Source organism: Oncorhynchus clarkii, chromosome 30 (assembly GCF_045791955.1).
Source record: "Oncorhynchus clarkii lewisi isolate Uvic-CL-2024 chromosome 30, UVic_Ocla_1.0, whole genome shotgun sequence".
In the NCBI taxonomy this organism is placed as follows: Eukaryota; Metazoa; Chordata; class Actinopteri; order Salmoniformes; family Salmonidae; genus Oncorhynchus; species Oncorhynchus clarkii.
In genome coordinates, this window is record NC_092176.1 from 20,477,443 (window position 1) to 20,492,759 (window position 15,317).

The 15,317-nt window shown below is 42.6% G+C and overlaps 2 protein-coding genes across 2 annotated transcripts; one reads left to right on the forward strand and one right to left on the reverse strand.

Moving 5' to 3' along the window:
* Positions 1-3,952: 3,952 nt before the first annotated feature.
* Positions 3,953-7,392, reverse strand: LOC139390177 (UPF0561 protein C2orf68 homolog). Its single transcript, XM_071137422.1, has 4 exons — positions 7,214-7,392; positions 6,211-6,326; positions 5,973-6,118; positions 3,953-4,606 (listed from the first exon to the last, which is right to left on the reverse strand). Exons 1-4 carry the CDS (start codon positions 7,321-7,323, stop codon positions 4,484-4,486), a joined length of 495 nt encoding a protein of 164 aa, XP_070993523.1. The 5' UTR covers positions 7,324-7,392; the 3' UTR covers positions 3,953-4,483.
* Positions 7,393-7,658: 266 nt separating this feature from the next.
* LOC139390176 (ubiquitin carboxyl-terminal hydrolase 39-like) lies at positions 7,659-12,753 on the forward strand. Its single transcript, XM_071137421.1, has 13 exons — positions 7,659-7,837; positions 8,199-8,271; positions 8,372-8,466; positions 8,574-8,710; positions 8,931-9,083; positions 9,212-9,437; positions 9,585-9,659; positions 9,785-9,852; positions 10,001-10,189; positions 10,665-10,807; positions 10,919-11,054; positions 11,217-11,303; positions 11,436-12,753. Exons 1-13 carry the CDS (start codon positions 7,789-7,791, stop codon positions 11,487-11,489), a joined length of 1,485 nt encoding a protein of 494 aa, XP_070993522.1. The 5' UTR covers positions 7,659-7,788; the 3' UTR covers positions 11,490-12,753.
* The last annotated feature ends 2,564 nt before the right edge of the window (positions 12,754-15,317 follow it).

Sequence of the window (15,317 nt, forward strand, 5' to 3'; positions counted from 1 at the left end):
AAACATAAAATATTACAGTTAATGTCCAGTTGGTAGGAGAGTCTCGAACGGAGGTCTTCCAGTTTATTCTCCAATGATTGCATGTTGGCCAATAGGACGCACGGTAGAAGCGGGTTACCTTCTCGCCAACGAATTCTCACAAGGCACCAGGATCTGCGTAACCCGTATCGGCGTCTTCTCTTCTTGCGAATTATGGGGATTTAGGCCTGGTCTGGGAGCAGCATTAAAGTCCTTCATATTCAACTCGTTAAAGAAAAAAATCTTTGTCCAGCTCGAGGTGAGTAATCACTGTTCTGATATCCAGAAGCTATTTTCAATTATAAGAGACGGTGGCAGAATCATGTACAAAATAAGTTACTAAACAAGGCAAAAAAATACACAAAAATAGCACAATTGGTAAGGAGCCCGTAAAACGTCAGCCATCCCCTCCAGCGCCATTCCAGCTTTCCCTTGTGTCTCAAGAATGGTCCACCACCCAAAGGACATCCAACCAACTTGACACAACTGTGGGAAGCATTGGAGACAACATGGGCCAACATCCCTGTGGAACGCTTTCAACATCTTGTAGAGTCCATGACCTGACGAATTGAGGCTGTGCAACTCAATATTAGGAAGGTGTTCTTAACAACCCTCCCCTATTTTGAACCAGTCCCTGGTTGTTGTGTCGCCTCGGCTCAGCTGAGGAATGCCCAGTATCTCTGGTAAGGCTGCCCAATTCTGATTTTTTTCCCCCTAATTGGTAATTTGACAAATCCGAGCAGCATTGATAAAAAAGAGCTGTTGTGAATGGTGAATCAGAATTGGGATGCCTGTGTAAACGCAGCTAGAGGCATGAGAATGGGGCTTGAATTGGGAGGTTGGGCGTGAGTAGTAACAGTGGCAGGCAAGGCATGTGGTCCTGGGATAATTGGCATATTTTCATGCATTGCTGAAAACAATGAATTAATCTCCCACCAAAGGTCAGAGTCAGCAGTTTTACAATGTTAAGTCCAATCCCCCTCGTTTTGCCTTTAGGTGTGATTGCTGAGTCCCATGGGAACAAGTTGTACTACAGTTGTACTCTGGGGGAGAAAAAAATAAAATTGTTTAGTTGTAGATCTAATCTCTAACAAAGTTTCCACACCTTGCATTAGTGTCAGTAAGCCTGTGGTATGGATGGAGGTTTGTGTGCCACAACTCTAGTCGTGAAGGCTGCAGGATCCTATCAATCTGGCTCAATGACTGACTCTAGTTACACAAGGTTGGACAACCTGTCCATGTTACAGTCAATTTTCCCAAAATGAGTAACCAAAAGGCTCCAAAATAAAAATAAAAAGTTATTTGATGGGTCTGAAAGTTTGAGGGCATTAAACCCGAATTAGTGTACACCTAGACGAAACTCACTCCTGTCCTTGCTGAAAGAGAAACAGTAACAGTGAGAATGGTGTAAGAGCATCAGCAGGTAGAATGGATAGAAAATACAAATTGGTAATGGGCTCTGTGGATCAATTTTGTCTATTTGCCCTCAAGCTAGATGATTTCAGCACCTTGTCTAAGTAGTAATGGTATATGCTGCCCCCTAGTGACAAAACATATTGCCCCTAGAGAGAAGTTATTTTCACATTACATTGGGAAGGCAAAGTGGGATACCTAGTCAGTTGTGCAACTGAATGCATTCAACTGAAATGTGTCTTCAGCATTTAACCCAACCCCTCTGAATCAGATATGGAGTGAACAGAACACACAGCCCTAACATACACAAGAGCAGGACTCGTCAACCCCGTTCCTGGTGAGCTACCCTCCTGTAAGTTCCCTCCAACCCCAGTTGTAATAGGCTCTATGCATTATACCGCCTCCCACATTCTATTTTACTTCCTACTGGGGTGCTGACTTCCAGAGCGATTTCCACTATTGGTTTTTATCATTAGCTTACTAGCGAACCAACTGTCGTCGATGCATTCCTGACTGTGAAGGAGGTGCTAATGAACATTGTTCAGTGCCTGTGTTCAGTTTCATCAAAATGCAATGGTATTGTGAGCTCCTATAGTTTCCCAGTCGATGTAGAGCTTTATTATTTCCTTACTCACCCATGACATGGCCATTATGGTGGATAAGGGCTTTCTCGTAGACGACATTGGTCCGTGCAAGGTCTACCGGCCAGCCTTTCTGTCAAGACACACACAGATGCCAGCACATGAGGTTAGGGAGACCCAATCCATTGCCAGGCTGAGAGTGCATGTTGAAAGAATGATCCGTGGAGTAAAGGAACACAAGCTGTTTGACAGTCATCCCCCTGACCATCTCAGGCAACATCAACCAATTATGGTATGCCTGTTGGTCAACTATCAACACGGACCTTTGGTCAGACCATGGGCCAAGCCAGCATAAATGTACGTGTTTATTTGCTAGCAGCAAAATAAACCAATTATCTATGACATGATAAGTTGTGTTATAGTGAATATCTGTTTGTGTGGAGCTTGTATTGGCTTTAATTAGGCAATGAGTTTAGGGGAAAGAAATCAAGTAAACACAGAATAACCAGAATGCAAGATGGAATACAATTGGCTGAATACTTTTCAGGTGCATTTTTTTTATGGATATGGACTCACAAGTGTTCTTGGCTTGTGCCAACGCTGTTCTGTGTCTGTGCAGCTGTGAACTGGTGGTGCAGCAGGAATGTTTAGTTGAGAGTAGTGCGCTGTCTGGTAAAGAATGGCCACCAGATGATTGCACATAAAACTTCCTGCAACACAGGAGCAGTGGCTATGGACCACTATTACGGAGTGCTTTAACACCATCTGTGAAGATAAGTGTGATGAGACTGAAGTGAGAAACAAGAATGACGTGGCTTATAAATAACATAGTAGTGTCTGGTCTTCTTAACTAAAGGCTAATTTAACTATACAGGAATACATTGTGCCTCAGTAACACAGTTACCAAACACTGCATCAACAGATCTTTACCAAATAATCTGTTAAGTGTGCAATTCAAAATTGGGATCCATCATTAAGATCTAATAAGAGTAAATGTTGACACTGTCTCCAACATACCATAATGAAAGTGTCCCACAGGAGATGTTTAACAAGGTCGCTAGTAGCCATCTATAATCTTTCCCTACTCTCATGCTGTGAGGTTTCACTCTTCCTCATGAACCTGTGACAGGCAGTCCTCATGGTGATCTCCAATCGTCAATGTATCTAACAAAGATACATTGTTATTTTTAGCTAGGAAATATAGCTAGCAAGCATAATTTAAGAAATCTAACAAAAATAGACTCAGGTAGATTCTGTCAGCGTTACAAAGTAACTAGCTAGCTAGCATGATTGTAGCTAGCTATATCTGTCTCTGACTTGGTACTGAACTTCATAGTTGTCTATGTAGCTTCCTATATACACACACACACCTTGAACTCATTTTCGTTCTTGCTAGCTAATTTAATGTAAATCATTAATATTAAATTTGAGGCAAGTCCTGAAGACGCCTAGTAAAAAAAACTGCGACATAGTAGTAGTAATGTTACATCGTCGATAACTAGACTGACTTTCATCTATAGTATGCGCCACCGGAAATTGCCACACCGGTAGGAAGCGTGCTTTGAACATTCGGTCATGGAATGTGCATAAGGGCTATTTACCTGATTCAGTTTTATCAGTTGGAGTGAAAACCTACAGGTTGGTAGCCCTCCAGGAATAGGGTTGGAGAGCCCTGCACTAGAGTCTAATCTGGCCATGTCATTTAAGATTGCATGAAGCGCATCATCTAGAATTTTAACCATGACAATGACCTTCTCCCCCACACTAATGGTACTCCCATCACCATGCATCACCCAGGTCGTAAATTAAAAAACATTGACCTGGAATTGCGTAAGAGAAGGAGATCGATTAACATACGATATTGAACACCTTTACCAAAACTGTATACACTAATCTGCATACAACCAACCACCTTTTGTGAATAAATAGCCAATAAACCCCTTTGGAAAATAACTATATTTAATATACAGTATGTAATACTGAAACAATAAGGACCTCTCCATAAATGTACATTATCAAAAATAAAGTATCCGAAAATATAGGCCAATCAAAAATAAATTAGAATAGAGCGAAGTCATGACCACAGCACATTTGTAACAAACACAATAAAAACAGAACAGCTACGATCAAAGGATTTGCTCTCCAGCCTAATGGCCTGGTGTGGCTCAGAGAGGGGTCCAGGTTGTATCAGCTAGGTCCTTTGGAGCAGGTTGACAGCCAATGCCTGTCCAATAGAGGAGCTATGAGGTCAGATCCATTTCTACCATTCTGTAAGTCAATCTATTCCACACAGAGGGGACGGCTTGGCTGTGTGAAGTCACTTGGATCCTGGCTTACAGTCCCTTAGGATGAGGGTCCACAGTAGTCCTCTGCTACTAGCATTCTTTACATACAGGGAGAAGGTTGGCCAGAGGGTAAACAGAGGCTTCTTGGTCCTCCTCACCCCTGTTTGTCAACTCCATTATCCTCCTTTAGCGTTTGTTCCGCCGTTTATCCATTTCTTTTCGAAGCCGGGCCTGCAGTGCCATCCTCATGGTGGAGTCCAGAACATTCTCCTCCGCTACACGCTCCACCACCCTCTCTGGCTTATCCTCCTAAGAGACAGATGGAGCACAGGGGTCATGACGAGGACAAAATATTTAAGTGATAATGCCAGAGAAGCCAATGTTTGGAGGATATATTGGCATGGATATTAGACCCGAGACGAAGTCAGGACACTGTTGTTCAGAGGAGCTTGTCAACAACACAGCTAACAATCACTTCAAACTGATGCTGGAAAGACTGCAAACTAGCTTAACGTCATTTAGTTGTACCTTTTTTTTTAAAATCTCTCACACACGATTTAGACTGGCTGAGAAAGGCTGCTTGCCTGTCTCATCACATTAATTACTATGGGGCAGCTGGAGATTGAATTTCAATATTGAAACATAGTTGCAAATGTCAGAGAGAGGCAGCAAGGTTTATACAAATCTCCGCTGTTGAAAACAAAATGTTTGTCTAAAGGATATGTGAGATAATGTCAAGATGTTTTTTTCTAGGGGAGATCAAGTTTATAAATTGTCAGCTGGGTTGATGAGACAGTGGATTGCGCAGTCAGATGGAACATGGTAAATGTGCTAAATCTATGACGTTAAAATGCCTGTGGTAACTTGTGAAGTAGACACCGGCTGGAATGCGGTTTTAACCAAACCGCATTCAAGATTATACCCACCCGTTGTATAAACATATAGGACACTTGAAAAAGTGGGAAAACTCTGCTGAAGGTGTTGAAACTACACTATATGGGCAAAATAATTTGGACACCCATTCAAATTAGTGGATTCGGCTATTTCAACCACACCCGTTGCTGACAGGTGTATAAAAATCGAGCACACGGTCATGCAATCTCCATAGACAAACATTGGCAGTAGAATGGCCCATACTGAAGAGCTGTGACATTAAAACGTGGCACCGTCATAGGATGCCACTTTTCCAATAAGCCAGTTCGTCAAATTTCTGCCCTGGTCAACTGTAAGTGCTGTTATTGTGAAGTGGAAAAGTCTAGGAGTAACAACGTCTCAGCCACGAAGTGGTAGGCCACACAAGCTCACAGAACGGGACCGCTGAGTGCTGAAGCTCATAAAAAAAAAAAAATTGTCCTCAGTTGCAACACTCTCTATGGAGTTCCAAACTTCCCCTGGAAGCAACATCAGCACAAGAACTGTTCATCGGGAGCTTCATGAAATGGATTTCCATGGCCGAGTAGCCGCACAATACCAAGCGTCAGCTGGAGTGCTGTAAAGCTCGCTGCCAATTTTCCAACATCTAGTAGAAAGCCTTCCCAGAAGAGTGGGGGCTGTTATAGCAGAAAAGGGAGGATGCCCATGATTTTGGAATGAGATGTTCGACTAGCAGGTGTCCATATACTTTTGACCATGCAGTGTATGAACGTGACCAATAAACTTGATTTGATAGACAGACCTTGAGTACGATGTAGGAGGTGACATGGCCAGAGTCAGCCTGGTAGTCCAGCCAGAAGAGCTCAGTTCCATGGGTCTCTGGCTCTGTACTGGATCCACTCTCATTCCACTCCTCAGTCTCTGCACCCACTCCTGGCTGAGATCCATCTGGAGACGCATATACATACATAAATCACCACTTACCAGAGCCTTCCATCAAGTTGACAGAAGAGTTCATACTATCAGCAGTGTTTTCTTACTTCCACGTCGAGGATGGTACACTTGGATGTCTGGTCGACGGGGGAGTCGGGAGGTAGTGGTGTGCCTGGGCCTCTGATGCTCATTGGCCTGCTTCACCCGCTTATCATAGTCATCTCTGCAAGACATCAAACAAGTCAGTGCAAAGAATCTTTCAAAACATTTAGAGAGCATCTTGACTGGCTGCGTCACCTCTTGGTATGGCAAATGCTTTGCATCCGACCGCAAGGCACTACATACAGAGAGAGGGTTGTGCGGCCCCAGTACATCACTGGGGCCGAGCTCCCTGTCATCCAGGACTTCTATATCAGGTGGTGTCTGTCTGAGGAAGGCTCTAAAAATTGTCTAAGACTCCTGCCACCCAAGTCATAGACAAGCAATATGCACATAATCCAAAAAGTTTAAATAAATAAATTTATATCAGAATGAGCAATATATCGGACTCTGACATCACTCAGTCCGATATTTCTCTTTTACTTTTTGGATTGTTTCTATCGCTAGGCATTATTACTGCACTGTTGGCGCTATGAACACACGCATTATGCTGCACCTGCAAATCTGTGTATGCGACAAAAATAAACTTCGATATATGATGGCACAGATACAAAGATGAGTCCTCTATCCATCTCTACGGCCTGTTGTTCACACGCGTATCTGCCCGCTCATTGGCTAGAATGGTCCCACCTGATCGCGCCTGCATCCATCTTTGGGATATGCATTTTTATTGTTATAGCGGTAACATGTATATATTGTCAATAGAATAGACAGTCTTTAGTTGTAGTTAGGGACGTCCCAATGAACCCGTATTGCACTATCCCTTTGACGAGCGGAAGGTCTCTTATATGTTGTGCGCATGCGTAGAAGTGGTTAGGCGTAATAGCGATTAATTTCAACATTATGTAGAAAACACTCGAAATTGAACATCTGCATGCTCTCAGAATGAATTACATTGATAAAATATACACTCCACATGTTAGCTCAGATTAACAAAGTTTAGTGATTCACCTGGCAATCTGGTTCCTTCGAATGTGGTGTAAGAAACCGTGGCTCATGTCCAAACGACCCGTGCGTTTATATTTGAGCTCTTGTTCTTCATCATCCCGCAAAATCTCCATCGTGATTGATAATTGATTTAGTATTTCTTTATATGCACAACACCACAACAAGCTGCATCTTAACGTTAATCAAGCTTTTAAAGTGGGCTGCTGTCCAACTAGAATTGCACACGGAGTTACGAGCCTGTTCATAGTCTATTTTTAATATCACGTTTCTACCCCGAAAATGATACTTTTCTCACATTTTGAAACTCATTAATTAATTATATAAATTGTATAATAACCTGTGTGAAAGCTGCGTTAATTTAGAGGCCCACATAAAAACGGCCAACATTATTCAATCTCAACCGTTCGGTTCTTGCCAGAGTAAACGTGAAAACTCGGGGTACACTTTGGTTGGCCATTTTGATATTGTAGTCTGGAGTTTGCGTGTTTTGGCGAGCTTGCTAGTTAGCAAAATAAACTCACCAGTGGCTTTAGCTAGTTAACTATACATTTTCTCCATACACAACAAAGATTAGCGCTATGGTATCTGTAAAACGGGAGCGAGAAATTGACTTGGAAGACGATGAAGGTAGCTAGCCAACATATTTTAAAACTTGTATAAGCGAGCTCTAGATAGTCACACGCTACAATAACTAGCGAACGTTGCCGTTTATTTCTAAACGTGTAGCTAGCTAGGTTAGCTGCTAAGTTAGCTTAAATCACATTGTTGGTAGCTAGCTCTAGCTGGCTAATTATTGGTAGCTAGCTAAGACCCCATTCAAACGTGTTTTTCCTAGGTGCGTTATTGTTTGCCGCCAGAGCAGAGGTTTCCTGTAAAAATAACGAGCTGTGTTAGCTAACGTTACCTAGCTAGATACGATTGTTGTCATTGTTAGTTAACATTTAGCTACACTTAATTATTTGTTGAAATTGTTCTTTGTCTTACACAGTACCTGTGAAAATTGGCCGTTCGTCCGAGGACCGCAGAAGTCGCCATTGTCCCTACCTCGACACAATCAATAGGTAAAGTCAACTGGCCTTAACATGGAAGATGCACAATATAAGGCATTTGTTGAATGTGTACTCTGTGTAAATCACCTCTAACACACACATTTGTCTTCAGGAGTGTACTGGACTTCGATTTTGAGAAGCTATGCTCCATTTCCCTCTCCCACATCAATGTATACGCCTGTCTCATCTGTGGGAAATACTTCCAAGGTAAAGTATCCAATACTTCAGATGAACGTTGTTCCCCTCCTCTATACCTGAGAAGTGTTCAGAAATGTTTTGACCAAGGCACGAAACCAATGCAATGTATCTTCCAGGTAGAGGTCTGAAGTCCCATGCCTACACTCACAGTGTGCAGTTCACCCACCATGTGTTCCTCAATCTGCACACCCTCAAGTTCTACTGTCTGCCAGATAACTACGAGATCATTGACTCATCATTGGAAGACATCACGGTGAGTCTACAGAGATGGGTGGTGCACACATTAACTCTGTAATCAGAAAGAACGTGTCAAATGCATCAATTCAAACAGGCACTGATTGAATGGTGCTAAACTGATAGTTCTGAATTATAACTTTTTAACAGTTCTTGTTCAGTCATGGTTTATACAGTCATCCAGTGGTATGTGTCTAAAGTTATATAGTGGTGGTAATGTATTTTTCTTTGTGTTTTAGTATGTACTGAAGCCCACATTCACCAGACAGCACATCTCTGGATTGGATAAGCAGGGAAAGCTGTATCGAGCCTATGATGGCACCACCTATCTGCCTGGCATCGTAGGGCTCAACAACATCAAGGCTAATGACTACGCTAATGTGGTGCTGCAGGTAAGACTGTCATCCAACACAGAGTATCCACTGGTGAATCTGACATCTCACCATTCACATGCTGCTAAACATTTTCCTGTGTGATGATCATTCATGTTGATTATGGTGAACTGTTTTTATCCTTTCAGGCCCTGTCCAATGTGCCCCCACTGCGGAACTACTTTTTGGAAGAGGAGAATTACTGCGGCATCCGTAGGCCGCCGGGTGACATCATGTTCCTGCTGGTGCAGCGATTCGGTGAGCTGATGCGCAAGCTGTGGAACCCACGGAACTTCAAGGCCCATGTGTCGCCCCACGAGATGTTGCAGGCCGTAGTGCTGTGCAGCAAGAAGAACTTCCAGATCACCAAGCAAGGTAGGATTTTATTATAACACATTCAGTGAGACACAGAGCCTCGCTTCTCAAGAGCAAATTATTTTTAGTACAGTCAGATGTATGTTTTGGTATGTGTTGCACATTATGTTGTGAATACGCTATGCTGCTGATTGGTCTGTCCTTCAGGGGATGCTGTGGACTTCCTGTCATGGTTCATGAATGCTCTGCACGGTGCACTGGGAGGAACCAAGAAGAAACCATGTGAGTGTCAGTGGGAGGTGGAGGGAATGATGTTGGGGAAGTGTTTTCTGCCTCATTGTACAACCTGTGAGATTAACAAAGATATTTCCCACTTCTTTCCCCCCTCTCTCCTATTGCCATTATAGCAAGCCTTACCAAAGTGTTCCAGGGTTCCATGCGTATCTTCTCCAAGAAGCTTCCTCACCCAGATTTGGTAAGTTGCTTATTGTCAACCTTTTGTTAAAGACTTCAACATTGTATCACAGTTTAAATCCTTATTTGTGAATTCATGGCTCTTCAATATGATTACATATTTGAACAGTTAAATTGTCCACGTTACATGCCTTTCTCTCCCTCTCCAGCCACCAGAAGAGAAGGTGGCTCTGCTTCTGAAGGAGGAGTACCAGGAGGAGATGTCTGACACCACCTTCCTCTTCTTGACCCTTGACCTCCCCACAGCCCCGCTGTACAAGGATGAGAAGGAGCAGCTCATCATCCCACAGGTCCCCCTCTTCAACATCCTGGCCAAGTTCAATGGCAACACAGAGAAGGTACTGCCCTCAAACTCAATTAAATTTGCTCAGATGAACAGCACTCCTATCTCTATGCCAGCCATCTCGCCCATCAAGTGAGATGGAGCCTCGGAAGCCTAGGTTTCTCACATTATTTTTTTTCCCGAAAGCCTGGGGAAATTCTCCTCGGGAAGATGACAAAAAGGGGTGGAATACAGTGATCAAGATGTAAGCTAGTGATGCGTTGCCACTTATCAAGCCAATCAAATATTTAGCATGGGTGGATTTACAAACAGATGTGTTTCTCAAAAGATTTCAGACTAGCAACAAGCTAGCTAGCATAAGATACAAAAGTAACGCTGCTAGTGCTCCCATTCAAATGCAAAATCTTCCAAAAGCAGAGTCAACGAGACAAGATTTAGAATGTTGGCCTGTGAGACTCCAGCTTCTGTTTGAAAGAGATTTGATCACCTCTTCTTCGACCTTTCCTCTGAACCCTCCTGTTTGCTTTTAGGAGTATAAAACATACAAAGAGAATTTCCTCAAGAGGTTCCAGTTGCTCAAGCTGCCCCCCTATCTCATCTTCTGCATCAAGAGGTTTACCAAGAACAACTTCTTTGTGGAGAAGAACCCCACCATTGTCAACTTCCCCATCACGTAAGTGACTGTTGCATACTTTCCCCATATAATCAGTTGTAATTTTGCGTTGTGCTCAGCCTTATGATTCTGTGTGTTTTTGACTGACCCCTTGCTTTGCTCCTTGATCAGGAACGTAGACCTTCGTGAGTATCTGACAGAGGAAGCACAGGTCACAGAGAAGAACACAACCTATGACCTGGTGGCCAATGTGGTGCATGATGGGAAGCCCACTGAGGGGGCATACAGAATACATGTCCTGCATCATGTAAGTGACAGCTGCACGTTTTAGGATTTTTTTTTTTCTGGTGAACTCTACAGGTGCAAATTTGCAAAGCTTTAGATGTGCAATATTTCTTGATATTGTGAAAGAAAATTATCATCCTGTTCAGTTATTGGTGCTAATGTGAGCCTGTCTTTGTCGCTGAAGGGCACTGGAAAGTGGTACGAGCTCCAGGACCTGCAGGTGACAGATATCCTGCCCCAGATGATCACACTGTCAGAAGCTTACATTCAGGTAAGTTCTATTGTCACATTGATCACTGAATATACAATATGCTGTTCTCTAACTTACCTGTTTATGTCTAGATAAGTTACTGACTCCCACTAACTGTCAATTGTGTTGATGTGTGGGTTCTCTGTGTTCCAGATTTGGAAAAGAAGAGAGAGCGAAGATGACACAACTAACCACACTGGGGCGTGAATGAGGCATTTAATGAGCATTGATCATATTTAAAGATTGATTGTACAGGAAAGAGCTGTCACTCGCTGGCTAGTGGTCAGACAGTATCCAGTGGAATTGGATACTGTCCAAGATGACCTCGGGGTAAGCCCACACCACATGAGGACCAGGACATTTTATTTGAGGATTTTGGCTATAGCGAAAACAATGATGTTTACTATTTTATGTTCTTCACTTACATTTTTAACTGTAAATGGTAGATTAAACCAGCTTTGGCTTTTCTGTTTTCAGTCATTAATATTATTTAAGATTTTGCACAATTTGACACGTGTTGATTTATTAGTTTTAGCCATAGTTGGGTCTTTATTTGTGAAACAAGGAAGTAAAAACAATAAATACAATTCCAACATTTTGAATAAGACATGACCAAATAGTGAAGGTTACAAAAAGATGTTCATATTATAAGCAGTACATTATAGGATAAATATACTCATGTATACACAAATACTTCGGACTCACACATGAATATTACTTAGATCATAAAAATGAAACCTAAACATTGTATATTAAACTAAGGCAATGAATTGACATATTACTTGTTAAAAGGATTTCTCCATCAAAGGAGGTATATGTTCACTCAAATATATTTCTTCAAGACACTTCACCACTTTATTTACTGTACCATATTTGTTTTCCCTGATTATGACTGATTTTATATGAATAACTTTATTGCCGATTAACAGGGAAAAGTAACAATTTCTAATGTAAATTAGGTATTATGCTTGTGGATATATCTGCTTAAAAATGTCCACAGTTCTTTTAACTCAATCATTTACAGTATGTTTGAATGAATTACTTACTGTACTCGTAATGGCCCACACAGTGAAAATCAAACCTGACACCATCAAATAATCTCAGTGCTACACCATTAGCCTACCACAAGTACAAATCGAATGAAGGAAATGTACAGACATTTTTCTCAAATTGCTCAACAGTGCAATATAATACCTATTAAATGTACAGACAAATTAAGGCAACAGTGCAGTCATTAACATGTGACATTCTTAAACACACTTAGCAGTTAATAAATGCAGATAATTAATCATAGCTTCATCCATGAAGGGAGATCTCTGGGTGTGGTTTTCAGCTCTAGTTCCTCATGACCTTCTGGCAGAAGTCTACCATCTGGAGTTGTATCAAAATAAAATCAGATATAATGCACTATACCAAAACATTGATGTGGGTAGTGTTGTTTTTCAGATAATAAACCCTGGCTTGTACTATGCTCTAGTTTGCTTATTTACCTGTAGTTTGGGTTATTGTATCAGATAGTAAACCATGGCAGATCTAGTTTACTTATGCCACACTCCTGAGAGGTTTTTGTATCCCTGCAGATGTAAATGGGTCCCCGGGTACACTGGTTATTCATTAGATGCTGCTCTTTCACAACAACACACACATCAGCTCTCTGGAGGATACAGTGACAAATAGCCGATATACTGACTAACAGAAGACTGTCACTACACACAATCACACCACTGTTGTCACTGGGACAGTCCATCTAAATCAAATCAAATGTATTTATATAGCCCTTCGTACATCAGCTGATATCTCAAAGTGCTGTACAGAAACCCAGCCTAAAACCCCAAACAGCAAGCAATGCAGGTGTAGAAGCACGGTGGCTAGGAAAAACTCCCTAGAAAGGCCAAAACCTAGGAAGAAACCTAGAGAGGAACCAGGCTATGTGGGGTGGCCAGTCCTCTTCTGGCTGTGCCGGGTGGAGATTATAACAGAACATGGCCAAGATGTTCAAATGTTCATAAATGACCAGCATGGTCGAATAATAATAAGGCAGAACAGTTGAAACTGGAGCAGCAGCACGCTCAGGTGGACTGGGGACAGCAAGGAGTCATCATGTCAGGTAGTCCTGGGGCATGGTCCTAGGGCTCAGGTCCTCCGAGATAGAGAATTAGAGAACGCACACTTAGATTCACACAGGACACCGAATAGGACAGGAGAAGTACTCCAGATATAACAAACTGACCCTAGGCCCCCGTCACATAAACTACTGCACCATAAATACTGGAGGCTGAGACAGGAGGGGTCAGGAGACACTGTGGCCCCATCCGAGGACACCCCCGGACAGGGCCAAACAGGAAGGATATAACCCCACCCACTTTGCCAAAGCACAGCCCCCACACCACTAGAGAGATATCTTCAACCACCAACTTACCATCCTGAGACAAGGCTGAGTATAGCCCACAAAGATCTCCGCCATGGCACAACCCAAGGGGGGGCGCCAACCCAGACAGGATGACCACATCAGTGAATCAACCCACTCAGGTGACGCACCCCTCCCAGGGACGGCATGAGAGAGCCCCAGTAAGCCAGTGACTCAGCCCCTGTAACAGAGGCAGAGAATCCCAGTGGAAAGAGGGGAACCGGCCAGGCAGAGACAGCAAGGGCGGTTCGTTGCTCCAGAGCCTTTCCGTTCACCTTCCCACTCCTGGGCCAGACTACACTCAATCATATGACCCACTGAAGAGATGAGTCTTCAGTAAAGTCTTAAACGTTGAGACAGAGTTTGCGTCTCTGACATGGGTAGGCAGACCGTTCCATAAAAATGGAGCTCTATAGGAGAAAGCCCTGCCTCCAGCTGTTTGCTTAGAAATTCTAGGGACAATTAGGAGGCCTGCGTCTTGTGACCGTAGCGTACGTGTAGGTATGTACGGCAGGACCAAATCAGAGAGATAGGTAGGAGCAAGCCCATGTAATGCTTTGTAGGTTAGCAGTAAAACCTTGAAATCAGCCCTTGCTTTGACAGGAAGCCAGTGTAGGGAGGCTAGCACTGGAGTAATATGATAGTTTTTTTTGGTTCTAGTCAGGATTCTACAGTCGTATTTAGCACTAACGAAAGTTTATTTAGTGCTTTATCCGGGTAGCCGGAAAGTAGAGCATTGCAGTAGTCTAACCTAGAAGTGACAAAAGCATGGATTAATTTTTCTGCATCATTTTTGGACAGAAAGTTTCTGATTTTTGCAATGTTACGTAGATGGAAAAAAGCTGTCCTTGAAATGGTCTTGATATGTTCTTCAAAAGAGAGATCAGGGTCCAGAGTAACGCCGGGGTCCTTCACAGTTTTTATTTGAGACGACTGTACAACCATTAAGATTAATTGTCAGATTCAACAGAAGATCTCTTTGTTTCTTGGGACCTAGAACAAGCATCTCTGTTTTGTCCGAGTTTAAAAGAAGAAAGCAGCTATCCACTTCCTTATGTCTGAAACACATGCTTCTAGTGAGGGCAATTTTGGGGCTTCACCATGTTTCATTGAAATGTACAGCTGTGTGTCATCCGCATAGCAGTGAAAGTTAATATTATGTTTTCGAATAACATCCCCAAGAGGTAAAATATATAGTGAAAACAATAGTGGTCCTAAAACGGAACCTTGAGGAACACCAAAATTTACAGTTGATTTGTCAGAGGACAAACCATTCACAGAGACAAACTGATATCTTTCCGACAGATAAGATCTAAACCAGGCCAGAACTTGTCCGTGTAGACCAATTTGGGTTTCCAATCTCTCCAAAAGAATGTGATGATCGATGGTATCAAAAGCAGCACTAAGGTCTAGGAGCACGAGGACAGATGCAGAGCCTCGTTCCGATGCCATTAAAATGTCATTTACCACCTTCACAAGTGCAGTCTCAGTGCTATGATGGGGTCTAAAACCAGACTGAAGCATTTCGTATACATTGTTTGTCTTCAGGAAGGCAGTGAGTTGCTGCGCAACAGCCTTTTCTAACATTTTTGAGAGGAATGGAAGATTCGATATAGACCGATAGTTTT

What these genes read in the sequence shown, in the direction of transcription:
- LOC139390177 (XM_071137422.1), bottom strand. Translation starts at nt 7,323, where the DNA reads ATGGAGATTTTGCGGGATGATGAAGAACAAGAGCTCAAATATAAACGC. An exon ending in CGAAGGAACCAGATTGCCAG is followed by an intron (nt 6,327 to 7,213) that starts GTGAATCACTAA and finishes GATGTCTTGCAG; the next exon opens with AGATGACTATGATAAGCGGG. An exon ending in CCTCCTACATCGTACTCAAG is followed by an intron (nt 4,607 to 5,972) that starts GTCTGTCTATCA and finishes TCTGTCTCTTAG; the next exon opens with GAGGATAAGCCAGAGAGGGT.
- LOC139390176 (XM_071137421.1), top strand. Translation starts at nt 7,789, where the DNA reads ATGGTATCTGTAAAACGGGAGCGAGAAATTGACTTGGAAGACGATGAA. An exon ending in AGGAACCAAGAAGAAACCAT is followed by an intron (nt 9,660 to 9,784) that starts GTGAGTGTCAGT and finishes TTGCCATTATAG; the next exon opens with CAAGCCTTACCAAAGTGTTC. An exon ending in TGTCAGAAGCTTACATTCAG is followed by an intron (nt 11,304 to 11,435) that starts GTAAGTTCTATT and finishes TCTGTGTTCCAG; the next exon opens with ATTTGGAAAAGAAGAGAGAG.